Raw genomic sequence first — 15,785 nt, forward strand, 5'->3', positions numbered from 1 at the left:
CTCTCAGAGGTGAGGTCCAGAAATAAGCCGTATAAAGTAGGCAAGTGAGCAGTATGCATTAATAGAGTCCTTCTTCATGAAATATCATAACAAAACTGCTCATGTCTGATGGAGATCAGCAGTGCAGTAATATATTTTCACATTTACTAACCTTTTATAAACTTAGTTTGAGTATCGTTTTAATTAAATAGAAAATGTAGAATGAAACTGACAGTGACTTAAAAAGCAGTTGACAGATCTTTTAATCACAATATTAAAGGAAATCTGACAGTATTGAAAAGGTTAATGGAATATTAACAAACAGTGGTAATTTACTATAGCAAGTTTTGCATATTATTTATACTTATTTAATAAAAAAAAAAACTAGGTTATATTTTCTTTTTAAATGAACACATAAAAAAACATTATTTACCTAGTACAATGGTACAGGATGTCGACATGGACAAAAGTCATCATTCAACATGACAACAATGATAGAATGTTAACACTTCATAATGTCGACATTGAGAACGTCAACTGCCAATTTTGGTCAATTTTAGGGTTAAGTTTAGGGTTAGGCTGTGGTTAGGGAAGGGTTAGGCTGCAGTTAGGGTTAAGCTGCAGTTATTGTTAGGTTGCTGATAGGGTTCGGCTGCATTTATTGTTAGGTTGCCATTAGGGATAGGCTGCAGTTAGAGTTAGGTTGCGTTTAGGGTTAGGCTGCGGTTAGGGTTAGGGTAAGGTTAGGCTGCAGTCAGGGTTAGGGTAGAGTTAGGCTGCAGTTAGGGTTAGTCTTCAGTTAAGCTGTGGTTAGGATACAGTTAAGTATAGGCTGCAATTAGGATTATTGTTTAGCTATGTTTAGGATTAGGGTAGTGTTAGGCTGTGGTTAGGGTTATGTTCAGGGTTAGGGTAGTGTTAGGCTGTGGTTAGGGTTAGGGTAAGGTTAGGGTTAGGCTGCTGTTATTGTAGGGTAGGGTTAGCCTGCAGTTAGGGTTAGGCTGTGGTTAGGCAACACTTAGGGTTAGACTGCGCTTAGGTAAACAAAGGTTAGGGATTGTTTAGGTTTAGGGTTAAGCTGCAGTTAGGGTTAGAGTAAGGTTAGGCTGCAGTTAGGGTTAGGTTAGGGTTAGTCTGCAGTTAGGCTGTGGTGTTAGTCTATAGTTAAGTATAGGCTGCAATTAGGATTGTTGTTTGGCTTTGGTTAGGTTTATGTTTGGGGTTAGGGTAGTGTTAGGCTGTGGTTAGGGTTAGGGTAAGATTAGGGTTAGGCTGCGGGTAGGGTAGGGTTAGCCTGCTGTTAGGATTAGGCTGCGGTTAGGCAACACTTAGGGCTAGTCTGCGGTTAGAGTTAGGGTTAGGCTGCACTTGGGTTACAATTAACAAAGGTTAGGGTTTTGTTTAGGGTTAGGGATAAGCTGCAGTTAGGGTTAGAATTAGGGTTAGTTATATCTGGCAGACAAAGCCGCGCGGTCGACATGAAGACTATCATAATTCACAATGTTGATATTATGGCATTGTTGACATTGTGCATGTCAACATTTTAAATGACAACTTCCTGTCCATATCAACATTCTGAATAACAACATTCAGACCATGTTGACATTCTTTTGTTAACATTCTGAATGTTGACCTTATTGTACAATGTCATTTGCATTTGCTTGCAGTGCACAAATCAACTGTAACAACAAAAAGCAGGCTAATGATCTATGTGGTTATTATTATTATTATTGGTTATATTATACACAGTTACAACAGTTGCCTGTTAATGGGCAGGAATGGATGTTAGTAAATCATCGTTACGCAATGTGTTCTCCAAAGACAAGACTACATAAGAATGGATTCAATTAGCCACGGTAATTTACCATCTGAGGAAAAGTGTGGTAGCCTCAGACTTATAGGCCCCAGGCTATTTAATCACATCCCCCTTTCCTCATATGGTAAAAATGGTTGCTAACGTGCATTAACCCCTAAATTCCGGGACAAGAACCAGGAGCTATGAGTTATCACATTTACGGCACCCACTATAAGGGCACTTACTGCAGTTTTCTGTTCAAACTTCCCTCAGGCTCGAAGAGAAATCCTAATTAAGTGCAGCCTGTGGGCTTATCGCTGGCTGCTGAGGGTTGTAAATGACTAACACCAGCCGACCAAAGAGCCCGCCCCTTATTTACTGCAACTTATTGAATATGGTCCATAGAAGGATAGAGATGCTGTATTCAAATCAGCATGCAACATATGTACAGAATATTTAAGAATATCATCTATATAACATCTTTGTGTGCTCTTTCACAAAATATTCAGACTAATGAAGACTCCAAATGTAATGTTGGAAATGTGCTGGTGGCATTGTCCAAACAGTTCATCTCGGACCGCTCATTCAAAGCATTTTCCAACATGGCAGGTAAGGACTTTACAAAACTTTTCTTGAAATCATGGGAAAAGAAAACGTAGAGCAAAGGGTTGATGCAGCTGCTGAAGTAAGCCAAGCAGGTGGAAACTTCTGTAATGACAACATCAGCTTTCCAGTATTCTGTATTAAGAGTTATTAATGGCCACATGTTATATGGAAACCAGCAGATGAAAAAGCACCCTATGACAGCAGTGATAACTCGGAGAGGTCTGTTAGACTGATTTGTTTTTTTAATTGCTCTTATCTTAAAAAAAATTAAGCCATATGATATTAAGATGATGGCAAATGGGAATGCAAACATGCAGATACTTTTTGTAATAAACATTGCATTTCTCTTCTTTCCTGAAATATCCAAATATTTAGGATAACACTCAGTAACAAATTCAAGCCCATGGTTAAACACCATATGAGGGATACTAGTTAGTAGGGACAGCAACCAGACCAATACAGCTATGACGGTGGCTAACCTGGGTGTCCTGTGTAATTTGGTCCAAATTGGCCAACAAACTGAAACACATCGGTCAATGCTGATGACGGTCATGAAAAAGACACTGCTCAACATGTTTATGAAGAGAATCGTTATACCAGCCTTACATAGGAAGTGATCATAAGGAATATACCAATACACAGCCCACTCAGAAATACGTATAGGGAGAGAAATACATGTAACAAAGTCAGCAATAGCCAAGTTTAGGAACCACACGGCACTGACTGTCTTCATCTTGAAACCGGCAATCCAGATGACTAAACCATTTCCTACTATCCCCAATATTAAAGTCGCACTGTACCATGTAATGGATATTGCTCTTATAATGTTTAATAAATTGTAATATTCATTATTTTCAGGGTACGTTGTATTGTCGTAATCATCGGGGAAGGTAGAATTGAGCCAGATGTCTTCAGTAAAATTCCTAAAAACATAATGAACTAATTTACTCATTACTGTAGTAAAATAAGTTAATAAAACAAAATGGGAAGCATGGTAACATAATCATTAGCTTGATACCTCACAGCAGTGACTCAAATCCCTTGAAGGCCCTATTTATGTGGAGCTTGTGTTTTATCTGGCTACTCAGGTTTCCCCCCACAATGAAAAAAAAACCATACAGTACAGTTGGTTAATTGGCTTCTGACAAAACATGAACCCTAGTGTGTGTGTATGTACATGTGGCAGGGGATATAGATTGTAAACTCCACTGGGGCAGCGACTGAGAGAATTAATATTTCCAACTGTTGCTGGAAATGTGAGGTTCTCACTTATACACATTTAATGTCATGATGCCCAAACCACAGAGCACAATAACTTGACACCGTCATTGTTCCAGCTCTCACTACATGCAGTCTCTAACATATGGAAATACAGGGCCTGAGTTAGAGGCGCTCCCTATTTGCAAGCGCTCGCTTTGAATCAGGGCAGATTTAAAAAAAAAAAAATCCACCTCCAGGCCGCTCTCATAGCTGTGGGTGACCACTCACAGCTTTTGTGAGCGACCTGGCGATGGTCGCGAATGTCGCGACCATCGGGCTTGCGACAAGACCCTTGTGGTAGGGTCGTGTCTACCGCAAGCCCGAGTGGACTTCCTGCTCTAATAGAGCAGGAAGTCCACTCCTGACATCACTTGTGATGTCAGTAGGGCCGCCCACAAATTGCAGGCATTCCTTAAAGTGTCCAGCCACCCCCCCCTACCTGACTACAAAATGGGACAAGCTGTCGACATTGACATTTTGTAACGAGCCCCGGAGCGAGTGAAGTTCTCACTCGCTCCAGGGCTCACGCACGCGCATTGTGCACGCTGTGCGTGTGCTATGCCCTCGGGAACGGGTCTGTATCAGGCCCACAGTGTGGATTGCTATTCCAGCTATAGGCAAGGAAAAAGTGGAATGCATAGAAAGTTTAGAAACATTAAGGAACATTTTGTTCCACTTAAAAATTGCACAGGAATGTCACATATTGCACCTTGATGTTCTGCAAGTATTCTAAAAATAATAATAAAGGTCATTAATATGTAATCTTCTTTGGTATGCTCCTCTTGTTGCAGTCCCGTGACCAAATTGTAGGAGAAAATCTGGATCCATACCGTAACATACTTGACACATTCACAAATTGGGGCTGATGAAGAATTGCTCAGAAAAATATGTAGACTGTTCTATGCAATCAGAGATGGCAGCATCTATGCAGCTACTCCAGCACTATCCCTCTGTTTATGAAAGTAGTTATCATCACTATAAGTCTGCCTTTGTAAACAGTTGAGAAAATCCAGATGAAACGCATCAGTAGAGATGATCATCCAGAGTCATCCACCTCAATACAGGACTAGGCAGAACCATTGTACCACTTTGTCATGAAAGGAACCCTTGCTACCATTCTGCACAGTGGGGACCAATGTAATAAGCAAGGCCGCCTTGCTTATTACATTGAGAACACTTACCCACACTGAAGAAACACAAAATACAGGGCCGTAGAGAATGAGGACAGACCCAGTTACTGGAGGGAGCACGGCCAAATAGTGCAGAGGTGGCCGTGCTTAGTTTTGGAATGCTGTTTCCATCGTAGCATGCAGTGAGCCACTATTTCATTGTAACCATTTAGATTCTGTGCCATTTTTTTTGTTATTCTGTGTAGTATCATGTATTTCAATATCAGTCACCTTGTGAGAGTCAATTTATAAATTAATTCATGTCCTATTCCATTGATAAGTGTTATACTGAGTCTCTGTTTTTGTTTTTACAGTGACAATCTGTGGATTTGTTTGCGCTTGATGTTGAGGTTTCTCTGGACCTTGTCCGTAGTCTCGTTCTCTGACTTGAAAAGGACATGGGAGCCTGGTGCCATGCATGACTGCAGTTGTGGAAATACCGATTCAATGCTTCATTTTCAATTTTCAACTAATTTGCATATACAGAGCTCCAGGAAAACTGGATTAGCAGACCAACGTCATTGCATCATGCTTTTGTACTAGCCCTATAGCTGGAGCAAAACATCCATCAGAAATCAGATATATCTCTGTCTGTATGCACACAGCACTGTGTATTCCACAAATCTGTCAACACGCCTACGACATACAGAACACTTACATAAAAATGACCTATTACTGCTTGTTTACCTGCAAGTGGACATGTGACTAAGATGCCTATGACCCATAATTGTGTATGCTTAGCATGAGCCAAAAAGATCTGTACACAAAATGGACATGTGTGCATCTCTGAATCATTGTCCTTTGTGCTCTTGAGCAAAAATGAGCTTTTTATTGCAGGTGAAGATATTTAAATGAGCTTCAAGATGTAGAGAGTACACAGTTACAGGGGTGCTTTTATTGACAATCACAGATTTTTTGCATCCCTGCGAGAGTACTTACGTTTTACAACTCCATCAAGGTTGTGAAGATTGGTCTTGGCCTATACTGTATTTGTTCTCCGGTGGAGCTTGCATTTTTTTGTGTGCCTAATGAGAATTCAGACTAAACATAGGGCCTGATTCAGAGCTGAACGCTCTGACCAGAGCGCTCGCTCTGAATCAGGGCCCTCCTCCCTGAAAGTGGAGCGGCCTCCTGGCCGCTCGCATAGCTGTGGGTGACCCCCACAGCATATGCGAGCGTCCGTGATGATGTTCGCGATGGTCTTGACATCACGACCATCGGGCTTGCGACGGACTCCCTGCGGTAGGGTCTCGCTGCTGCAAGCCCTGGAGTGATTTTGGCTCTATCAGAGCCAAAATCACTCCCACTGACATCACTAGTGATGTCAGTGGGGCCGGCTTCAGACGGTAGGCATTCCCATGGGAACACATCCGTCTGGCAGGCACGCCCCGGCACGCCCACCAAAGGGGGCGTGCTGTCAATCAACATCAACAGCGCGTCCCCTTTGGTGTGAGACCAGGAGCGATGGAGAGCCCGTTGCTCTCCGGATCTCGCGCATGCGCACGACGGAGCTCCCTCCATCGTGCGCTTGCGCAGTGGGGGAACATTGAGCCGCTTGCGAGCGAACATCCCTCGCGAGCAGGTCTGAATGACCCCCATAGTGCGGCTTACATTTTATGTTGCAGTTTTAGCCTCTGTTGTTTATACTCCCTATGCTACTCTCATATATTGTAGATGCACCTTTAGTGAAACATTGCCACCTAAAATATATATTGTTATCACATCATTTTCATTGATGTAGATGGTTACAAATTATGGCACTGTATGCCTCAACATCTGAACCATGTTGCACTACTCCATGTGTTTCTGCCTGTGCACCATGTTCCTGTCTATCTCTCACAATGTTCTACTAGAGCCACCCACCTTATAGTTGCCCAGTCTCCTAGGATATCTGGGAGACCCTTTTGGTAGTTGCAGCGGGCAACTTTCCAGGATGTTACCCAATTCTCCCAAGCGGGCAGGGCAAGGGGCACAATGACATGATTTGCATTATCCTGGCTCCTCCCCTGTGCCCTAATGCTGTGTATCATGGCATAAGGTTATGGGTCTGTGATAAAGTAAATTGTAGCACCCCTCATACCTGGACCTCCAATCAACAGGTTTCCCGGGGTCCTCCCAGCAAAATTTGGTAAGTATGACCTCCCCCATTTAACCATTTGTGTGTGGCCAGGTTTTGCACTTACTATATGCAATGAACTAATGGAAGATTTAAGTGAATAGTTCATTGAGTTCTAGTCAGATGGATTAGATGACTCCAATAAACTTATTGTATCTGAAAATAATATACCGTAAAACATACACTGTACAACATGACTAGATAGCAAATAAATGATAAGACATACGTGTTTGTCTTATTATCCATAGAAGGAGACCTCATGACCACTTTCCTCCTATAAAGAGAATTATAACATGTATAAGATACTTAGTAAATCTAAAAGGAACAGAGCAAATACTATAGATGGATTTTCAACAGAAAACTGTAAGTATTTAAAAATATGAATTCATCATGTAATAGAATAATTAACAATATACAGAGATTATTTTACTGCATTTACTACATATAGCTACATTTGAAGAGGATGCCCCAGCACAAACTAATTTTATATTCTGAATCCTACAGTATTCTTGTCAGCAGATGCTTTGTGAGGTGCTCCAAATGTGAATACAATGTACATCAGAGGTTTTTCAAGACCAAAAGTGCTGTACTATGTTCTCAGAGAGGCAGTGACAGGAATGGCGGCAGCTATCTGACTATCTCGCACAATGTAATTGGTATTCAAATGTCTTCAGACTTTCACACCTGGAGATTTACCTATTGTAGACACTGATGGCAGAACACTTCCCTAATAGAGTTTTCTCATGTATGAGTCACCTATTGTTCTACTTATTGGGCTCGATTCAATTCAACGCATATTGTATAGTGCTGGGAGGAAACTCCTGAAGCTATTCAATGCAGCACGCTGTGTTGTTGGAGAATGATGATTCTCACGCCCCTCGTGCTTTTAACATGGTGTTTAGTTGCGAGAACCGACATTTTCCGACTAAACTGCCCGTTTCCCCAGTGAAAACAGCATCACGCCAGGAGTTTTGTCAGATTCTTGCTCGCACCCCAGGAGGGATGTGAGAAGAAATCCTTAGTTGGGCTTAGCAGCACACTGAATTGAATAGCTATGCGAGCTTCTTCCCGTCGCTGTTCAATTTGCGTTGAATTGAAAGGAGCTCATTGAGTGAATGGGGTTCGTATTAAAGCTTTAATTTCTTTACCTTTCAAATAGTTGTAAAACAAAATTGTCAGCTAGTAATTATGATATTATACCCAATAGATCTACAATATCATATATTTACATAGTATTCAAGCATAGACCAAAACCCTACAGAGATAAATCAGCAATTATAGCTCATGTTTCCCGTTACAGGATTATCTGTCCATTTTCTGAATTTAATAGTGAAGAAATTACTGATAGTTCTATAGATACTGTAAAAACCTGTTTTATTAGATATTTATGATGGAGCTTTCTAAATTATGAAACATTCTTCCATACTTCAGATACTATTGTTCTGTAGTATACTGGGTACTTCTATCTGTAACTTCTTCGAAAACATCCTTAATGTATCTTTAATGTTGTCACATATCTTGGACCTTATTTAGAGTTATGCGTAAGAACAAAGGGCCTGATTCAGAATGTACACTAACCTGTGCAGAATGGGTCCTGCGATCAAACTCGCAGACCCCCCCAATCCGCAGCATGACTGATATGCTGTGGTGTTTGGTGGGACATAGCGGGAGCATGGCTTGTCACCATTCCTGAAAATGGGAGCATGTCGCTCCCATTTTATGGGTGGGGTGAGGCCAGGGTCTGTGTCGGCAGATGTAGATTCCTGGCCTCTCAAGTGACCAGGACCTGGCCAGACTGCGGGAAACTTCAGCTCCCACAGCCTGACTAAAGGAGTAACAATCACTACCATTGGTCGCAATGATGATCCCAGGCTGAGACTTCAGCCGCAGCATTGGGATCGCAAATGCAGCTCCTGAGAACAGACCTCTTGCTGCATTTGCATTTTAGGGGGACAGAATTGCACAGCTGCTTGTTTGCTTCTCTGCAATTCTGCCCAACTCTCAATCAGGCCCTAAGGGTGCAAACTAGTAGTGACAATACTTCCAGCGGGTTCGGTATGATTTCAAATCCCGGCAGCGGCAGCCCAACAGAGGAGGAAATCCCGTTCATCCTAAAGATAAGTATAAACTAACCTAATTCTACTCCCTAGCTCTTAGGGGTGCCTAAACCTAACCTCCCCCCCTGTGCCTAACCCTAATCCCCCCTCTAAGTGGTTAAACCTAACCCCCCTTCCCCGCCGCCTAAACCTAAGTCCCCTTGGGGGGTGCCTAACCCTAACCTTCTCCCGGGGGTGCCTAAGCCTAACCCCCCTTCCCCTAGCCTGACCCTAACCTCCCGGGAGGGTGCCTAACCCTAAGTCTTCCCTGGGAGCCCTAAACCTAACCCTCCCCCCCCGCGGCTGTCCGCGCCCGGCGCCCAGCATCCCTTCGATTGGGCGCTGGTCTCTCGGTGTCGGTAAAATGACAGGTGTCAAGATTTAGATGCCTGTCATTTAACCCTCACTGAGATTAATCAGTCGGGAAGCCGGCGGTCGGTATTGCGTCCGCCGGCTTGCCGACTTCCCGAACGTATACCCTGCCAGCATCTGCATAAAGCAAACAAACACTGAGCAGTTTTATTTTACTTCTGCTATTAAGGGCCGTATTCAATTTGAGGCGTTAAGTCTCTTATTCACAGTAATTTACTGCCGATGACATCATTATCGCCTGTTTAAGTTTTCCTCCGTATTCAATTTGAAAGACTTTCCACCTAGGCGGAAAGTTAACGCTATGTAATAGGTGGAAAAGTATCGCCTATGAATAGCAGGTGTTAAAGTCGGGAAAACAACACCAGCCGCGGCTATTTAAAACCCCCGACTTTCTTCTGCAGGCAAAAACGGGGGTACCCATAGTAATCCCTGAGGTCTGGACATCTTTAGGGGGGTCCTACAATTATTTCCCAAAAATTCACATTTGTTTTCGCCGATCCAAGTATCGCCGGGTGCAGTTTTCGCCTACTTTCAAAATGAAAATGGGGATACGTGGGCACGCGCGCGATACTTTAACACCTACAAAACAGGCGAAGCCAGAGGAAAGTCCGAGCCGCGTTAACTTAACGTGGCTCAGCTCAAATTTAATACGGGCCTAAGTGTTGAGCTAATGCATACCAACTCCATCCAATTTGTATATTCTAAAGTATCATAGCGTAACATGGTTTTGCTAAGGTGTACGTATATAGCTGTATTTCCTCCTACTTCTACCACTCCTACTTCTTAGGGGCCTAATTACTGCAATCTTTATATAAAATGTGGTTGTGCTCTGATATTTTCATCTTAATGTGCACTGTGAATTTAGAAAATATCACATGAATATTGCAAAAAAGCTCTGTCCATGCGAATTCCCTCCCAGCAAAATCCCCTGAGACTGTACCTGCACGTGCAACAACCGACATTCCTCATTTATATATACTCCTTACTTCTCTCAGACCTGTGCTTCACTTCATATGATTCTGTTGCCTTGGAGAGACATAAAGTGGATGGAGATAAAGTACCAACCAATCAGTTCCTGTCATTTTTCATTCAAACACAGCCTGTAAAGTGACAGGAGCTGATTGGCTGGTACTTTATCACTCTCCAAGGCTTAGTAAATAGACCCCTTTTTATCCAAAGGGATGTGGATTAACACATAGTAAAAAGGTAGACAATGTCTAGATAGACACCAGGGGCCAAATGTAATAGGGTTTGAGTTTTAGTAAAAATCCAACTCGTACCTTCTCGCATTTTTTTGAAAGTGTGAGTTAGTACCGGGACTTGCAAATGTAATAGCCTGCAAACTTTTGAGCTCGAGTTTACTACACTATGTGAGTATTTTCCTATGTAAACTCACACCTTTCAATGTGGCTAGCATTAAAAGGTGCAAGTTATACAGAAGCCTTCACAGATCAGTGATATCTGTGGAGGCTTTTGTCTGTGTGTTTAATAAAAAAATAAGCGTGCACCTCCTCTGCAGAAGCATAACCGTCACCGGGCTCTGTACAGCCTTTGCTGGTTTATAAAATACAGGGGCCAAACTGGGTAGGGGGGCTCTGTATTTTAAGAACCAGCACCAGGCTATATAAAGCATGTACTGGGGGGAAATTTACTAACGTTCGAAATTGAGATTCATTTTTAGGAATCTTTGAAATCTCCTGAGATCGAATTGAACTCGAACAGCAAAATCCCTTAGCAAATCTCAAATTTACTATTAATGGATTTTGCTTTCAATTTTCAACTCAAATTCGATCTCGTTTCAGTTTAAAAAGGGATTTGCTGTTCAATTTTGCATGTTCATGTCGAATCGAACAGCAAATCCCACTCCAAAACGAACTTCTAAGCCCCAAATGATTACTGTAGATCTGCTTCATGCTTTCATTTTTAGCATGAGCAGTTCTATTTGATACTGATACATGCATACATCAGTGAGATGCATGCATGTATCTTACTGTAAAAAAAAGCTTGTTAGGTGTTAATTTTTAATTTAAAAAAATTGACGTGGGGTCCCCCCTAAAAACACAACCAACTTCAGACTTTTCATAGCCAGTCCTGGTTGTGTAAGTACAGGGGAAATTTGCGTAGGGTTCCCATGTACTTATTGCAACCAGCACCAGGCTCTGATCCAGTCCTGGTTCTGGAATTGCATGGGAAAAAAGTGTAGGGTTCCCCTGTAATTGTCACAACCAACACTGAACCCTTTCTAGCGGGGGGGGGGGTAATGTCACAGCCAGGGAAACCCTATAACCAGGTACCCCAGCCAAAACATTACTCCTGATTCCTAGTCAGCCCAGGCCAGGGATCGGATTTGGGGGTCACCCCAATAAAGGGGTCCCCCTATACAGGGCACCACATGCCTAGGCCTAGTGGGTGCCAGGCTGATATTGTAAAAGTGTAGTGTAAAAATAGAAGTATAAACATTGTCGTTACCAGTAGCTGATACTTGGAGAACCACAAGAACCAGCATGTGGGACATTAAGGGCCCGCTGTTACCTGTAGTTCACCTGTAAAGAAGTGTTTAAATAATGACAATACACACACACCATGACAGTATAGGTTTAATAAACACATACACACTCACACATACTCACCTACATTACCTGGGCTGGTCCCCTTCATCCTGTAGGCATCCTTGGTCTTTGCAAAATAACAAAATGAAAAAAATGACTCATTAACTAGATGCCATCCTTGAAAGATGTTTCCTCCTGAATGACGGACTCAGGCGAGGAATTTCTCTTTTTAGTGCCATGTGTGAGCGTTCATTGGCTGAGAGAGGTCAGCCCCCACCTCTCTCAGCCAATGAATGGTTCCCACCATTGATGTCAATGGTGAGAATCATACGCTAACCCTTAGTAACCCTGTGGCTTTCACCATTGACTTCAATGGTGGCAGCCGTTCATTGGATAAGAGAGGATTGGAGGAAGGATGGATGTGTAAACATACCTTTTCTCCCGTCTGGCATGGTTTTGAGATTTCTAGTTTTTTTTAACGCCCTGGATGCCTTCATGGACTGAAGAGGACATGAACAAAGCATAGAAGAGGTGAGTATGGATTTTTTTTAGGTACCCTATGGATTCCTACTTGACAAGTGGACATGATGGCTTCAGGGATACTAGGTGAATATGTGTGATAGCGAGTGTGCATGTGTCTTTGCCTGTATGTTTTAATAAACTTTTACTGTCACGGTATGTGTGTTCTGTGGTTTTTTAAGTATGACTTTTGCTGTGGAACTACTGGTACCAATGGGCCCTGCATGCCCTGCATGCTGGTACTTGTGGTTCTCCACTTACCAGCATGCGGGGGAGGTTTGTTGGGACCTGTAGTTCCACATCTAATCTTTACAACTCACTACTCTATCAACCCGGCACCAATGCTATGGCCAGGGAACCCAGTGAAAGGGATTCCCTAGCTGTTGCATTACCCCCCCACTAGATAGAGTCTGATGCTGGTTATGGAAATTATGGTCACAGCCTATTACATTTGCAAGTGAGTAAAAAATGTGAGTTTAGTGCTAAACTCACAATTTTTACAAATTCGCAACCTATTACATTTGGCCCCAGATGTTAGATTGTCAATAGGTCGTTTGTTACACTAAAGGACAACATGTAAGAAGGTTGACAGGGTCAAATGGTCAGCAGAGTCAAAACGTTGGCATGAAAATGGTTCGATACAATATTTTCTTTATTTTTTAGCCCAATGTTCACCCTAACTCTCCCCTTGGTGCCTATCACTAACCCTCCCACCTGCTGCATAGCCCTAACCATCTGGGTAGGTAACTGACCTTAAATGTCTCTTCTAGTGCCTAACCATCCGGTAAGTGCCTAACACTAACCCTCCCTCCTAGTGCCTTACCCAAACCATCAAGGTAAGTGCCTAACCCTAACTGTCAGGGTAAGTGCATAATCATAACCCTCCAATAAGTGCCTAAACATAACCCTAAAAAAACAAAAAATTTCATGATTCGACAATTTTTGTGTCAACCATTTTCATTTCGACCTTTTGACACTGAAGACCATTTGTACCTGTCGACATTTAGTGTGTCAACCTTTTGTCCCAGTCGAACTATTGACTGTCTAACATCTGGTGCCTATCTAGACATTCTCTACCTTTTTACTGTCTATCTATAGTCCGGCACATCTACAAACTATAGTACGATCTGTGCACAATACTGGGAGATAGAATACAGTCCTAATGAAATATCATTGCCAGATATTTGGTTAAATATGGACATAATATGTATTAAGTGCACGTAAATATTTGATCCTTGACATGGACTGAAAGCATAAGTATCACTACTATATGTCATACAGCATTATTGTCAGCTTAGAATAGTATATCTATATTTAACCATATAGTTTGAATATATAATAAACTGAAATCTGAATCTTACGTGGGGTTTGACATGAAAAAAATTGATTTAACATGGTTATAGTTCAAAATCTGATCGCAGTAGGAGTACAAACATGTTTTTCTATTCTATGTTAGTATTTGGCCATACACCTCTAGGTCACACACTTGGAACTGCCTAATTTGGAAACAATGATATGTACACTGAATAAATACAGCATTTTCAATTACAATTTACCTCTTCATTTGTTGCACCTTTAGATACAATGGTGTTTAGGAACACTAAGCCTTGAGAGATAAATTGGACGGAGATAATGTACCAACCAATCAGCTCCTAACTGTCACATGTTTTAAAAATGACAGTTAGGAGCTAATTGGTTGGTTTTTTATCTCTCTCCAAGGCTTAGTTAGTACATATCTGGTATCTACTGTATTTCTTTCTTTTTAATATTTTCCTGACTTTTTTTTAGAAATTACTCTATAATTTAATATGCATATACAATTAAAGTTATTTTTTTTTCAACTGCTCCATAACAAAGACAAAGCCTTTTGAATGTCAGGTGTCGACATTATGAATGTTGCCATGGTCACCGTCGACCATCTGACTGGATCCCATGTAAGTTAGCAGTAAATGGAAATAGAACATCTTAATCAAAGGTAGCATGTAGATCTAGATTATCTACATTACAGATACATATGATCAAGTCAACTAATAAGCTCCAGTTTCTAAGTTCCAGGCTTTATCAGCAAAACAGTACACATTTCTCATCTCATTGGAAATGTGGGCAAAAAGATTATTTTTTAAACATTAGGCTCGACTCAATTGAACGCAAATTGAATAGCGCCACAAAGGAGCTCCCGGATCTATTAAATTCAGTGCGCTGTTAGGTTGGAGAATGCCCGTTCTCACGCCCCTCGCATCTTAAACATGGTGTTTAGTCGCGAGAATGGGCATTTTCTGACTAAACTGCCTGGTGCGATGCAGTTTCCGCGGCGCTAAGGGCAGAAAACAGCATTGCGCCTGTACTTTTGTTAGATTTAAAGCGTGCAGAATTGAATACCTCTGGGAGCTCCTTCCCTGCGCTATTTAATTTGCGTTCAATTGAATCGAGCCCAATGAATGGAGAGTTTGAAATGAAACATAATAATATACATTATTTAGCAAGAGTTGAATTGACACCAGGCCAGTCATGATTTAAGATGATCATACTATTTCTGGAAACACAAAATAAAATTTGCCCCAAATATAACAACAAGGGGTGTCCAGGTGTAACTTTGTTTCCTTTAGCCAAATTTGCTCCTAACTCAACATGTATTGTGATATATCCCTACACAACCCATTGTAACTGCTTCTCACCTCTCTTTCTCAGCGTGGTGGTCTTAACTTCACAGCACTCTTCTCTCCAAACAGTACGAGAATGAACATATAAACATTACATTTAAACTTTGACTGTTACAGAATAGAGATCTTGTTCTAAGATGTTATGAGTGCTTCACAAATGGAAATGATAGTCCATCAAACAGCTTATGTTGTTCTTACAGATTAGCTCTGCAGATTTGTATCTGGTCAGATAGGAGACAGCGGATGCATTTCCTGTCCTACAATAACTAAATACAGTGAAAGATAAAAGGCCAACAGTAAATGTCGGTACTCACTATACAATTTGCAGGCCAATTTGGCTAAATCTGGTACTGTAGGTCGGCCTGGAATTGTTTGATGTGTACGCAGTACCAGAGCCTTATAGTCATTCTAAAACCTGTCAGATCAGCTCCCAACATACAGTGTGCTAAACACTATGTTGGTCCCATCATTTTGGCATTTCTCAGAAAGTGTGGTGTGTATGGAGATCTGTCCATCATCTGCTGGCGAGCTGATTTGGAATCGAGAGGATCGTTTGGATCAAAACAATTCTTGTGTAGTGTGTAAGCTGTACATAGGCCATTTCTGGCGATTGGTCTACCCGTTAGCATAATTGGGAGAAATTGTATAATGTGTATCCAGCTTA

General features: G+C 41.7%; 1 protein-coding gene across 1 annotated transcript; it reads right to left on the reverse strand.

The window, feature by feature from the left end:
- Positions 1-310: 310 nt before the first annotated feature.
- Positions 311-15,157, reverse strand: LOC148525439 (formyl peptide receptor 2-like). Its single transcript, XM_088470963.1, has 3 exons — positions 15,137-15,157; positions 7,152-7,199; positions 311-3,303 (listed from the first exon to the last, which is right to left on the reverse strand). Exons 2-3 carry the CDS (start codon positions 7,184-7,186, stop codon positions 2,280-2,282), a joined length of 1,059 nt encoding a protein of 352 aa, XP_088327089.1. The 5' UTR covers positions 7,187-7,199; positions 15,137-15,157; the 3' UTR covers positions 311-2,279.
- Positions 15,158-15,785: the final 628 nt, after the last annotated feature.

Source organism: Taudactylus pleione, unplaced genomic scaffold (genome assembly GCF_031769625.1).
Source record: "Taudactylus pleione unplaced genomic scaffold, aTauple2 ptg000108l, whole genome shotgun sequence".
Lineage (NCBI taxonomy): Eukaryota > Metazoa > Chordata > Amphibia > Anura > Myobatrachidae > Taudactylus > Taudactylus pleione.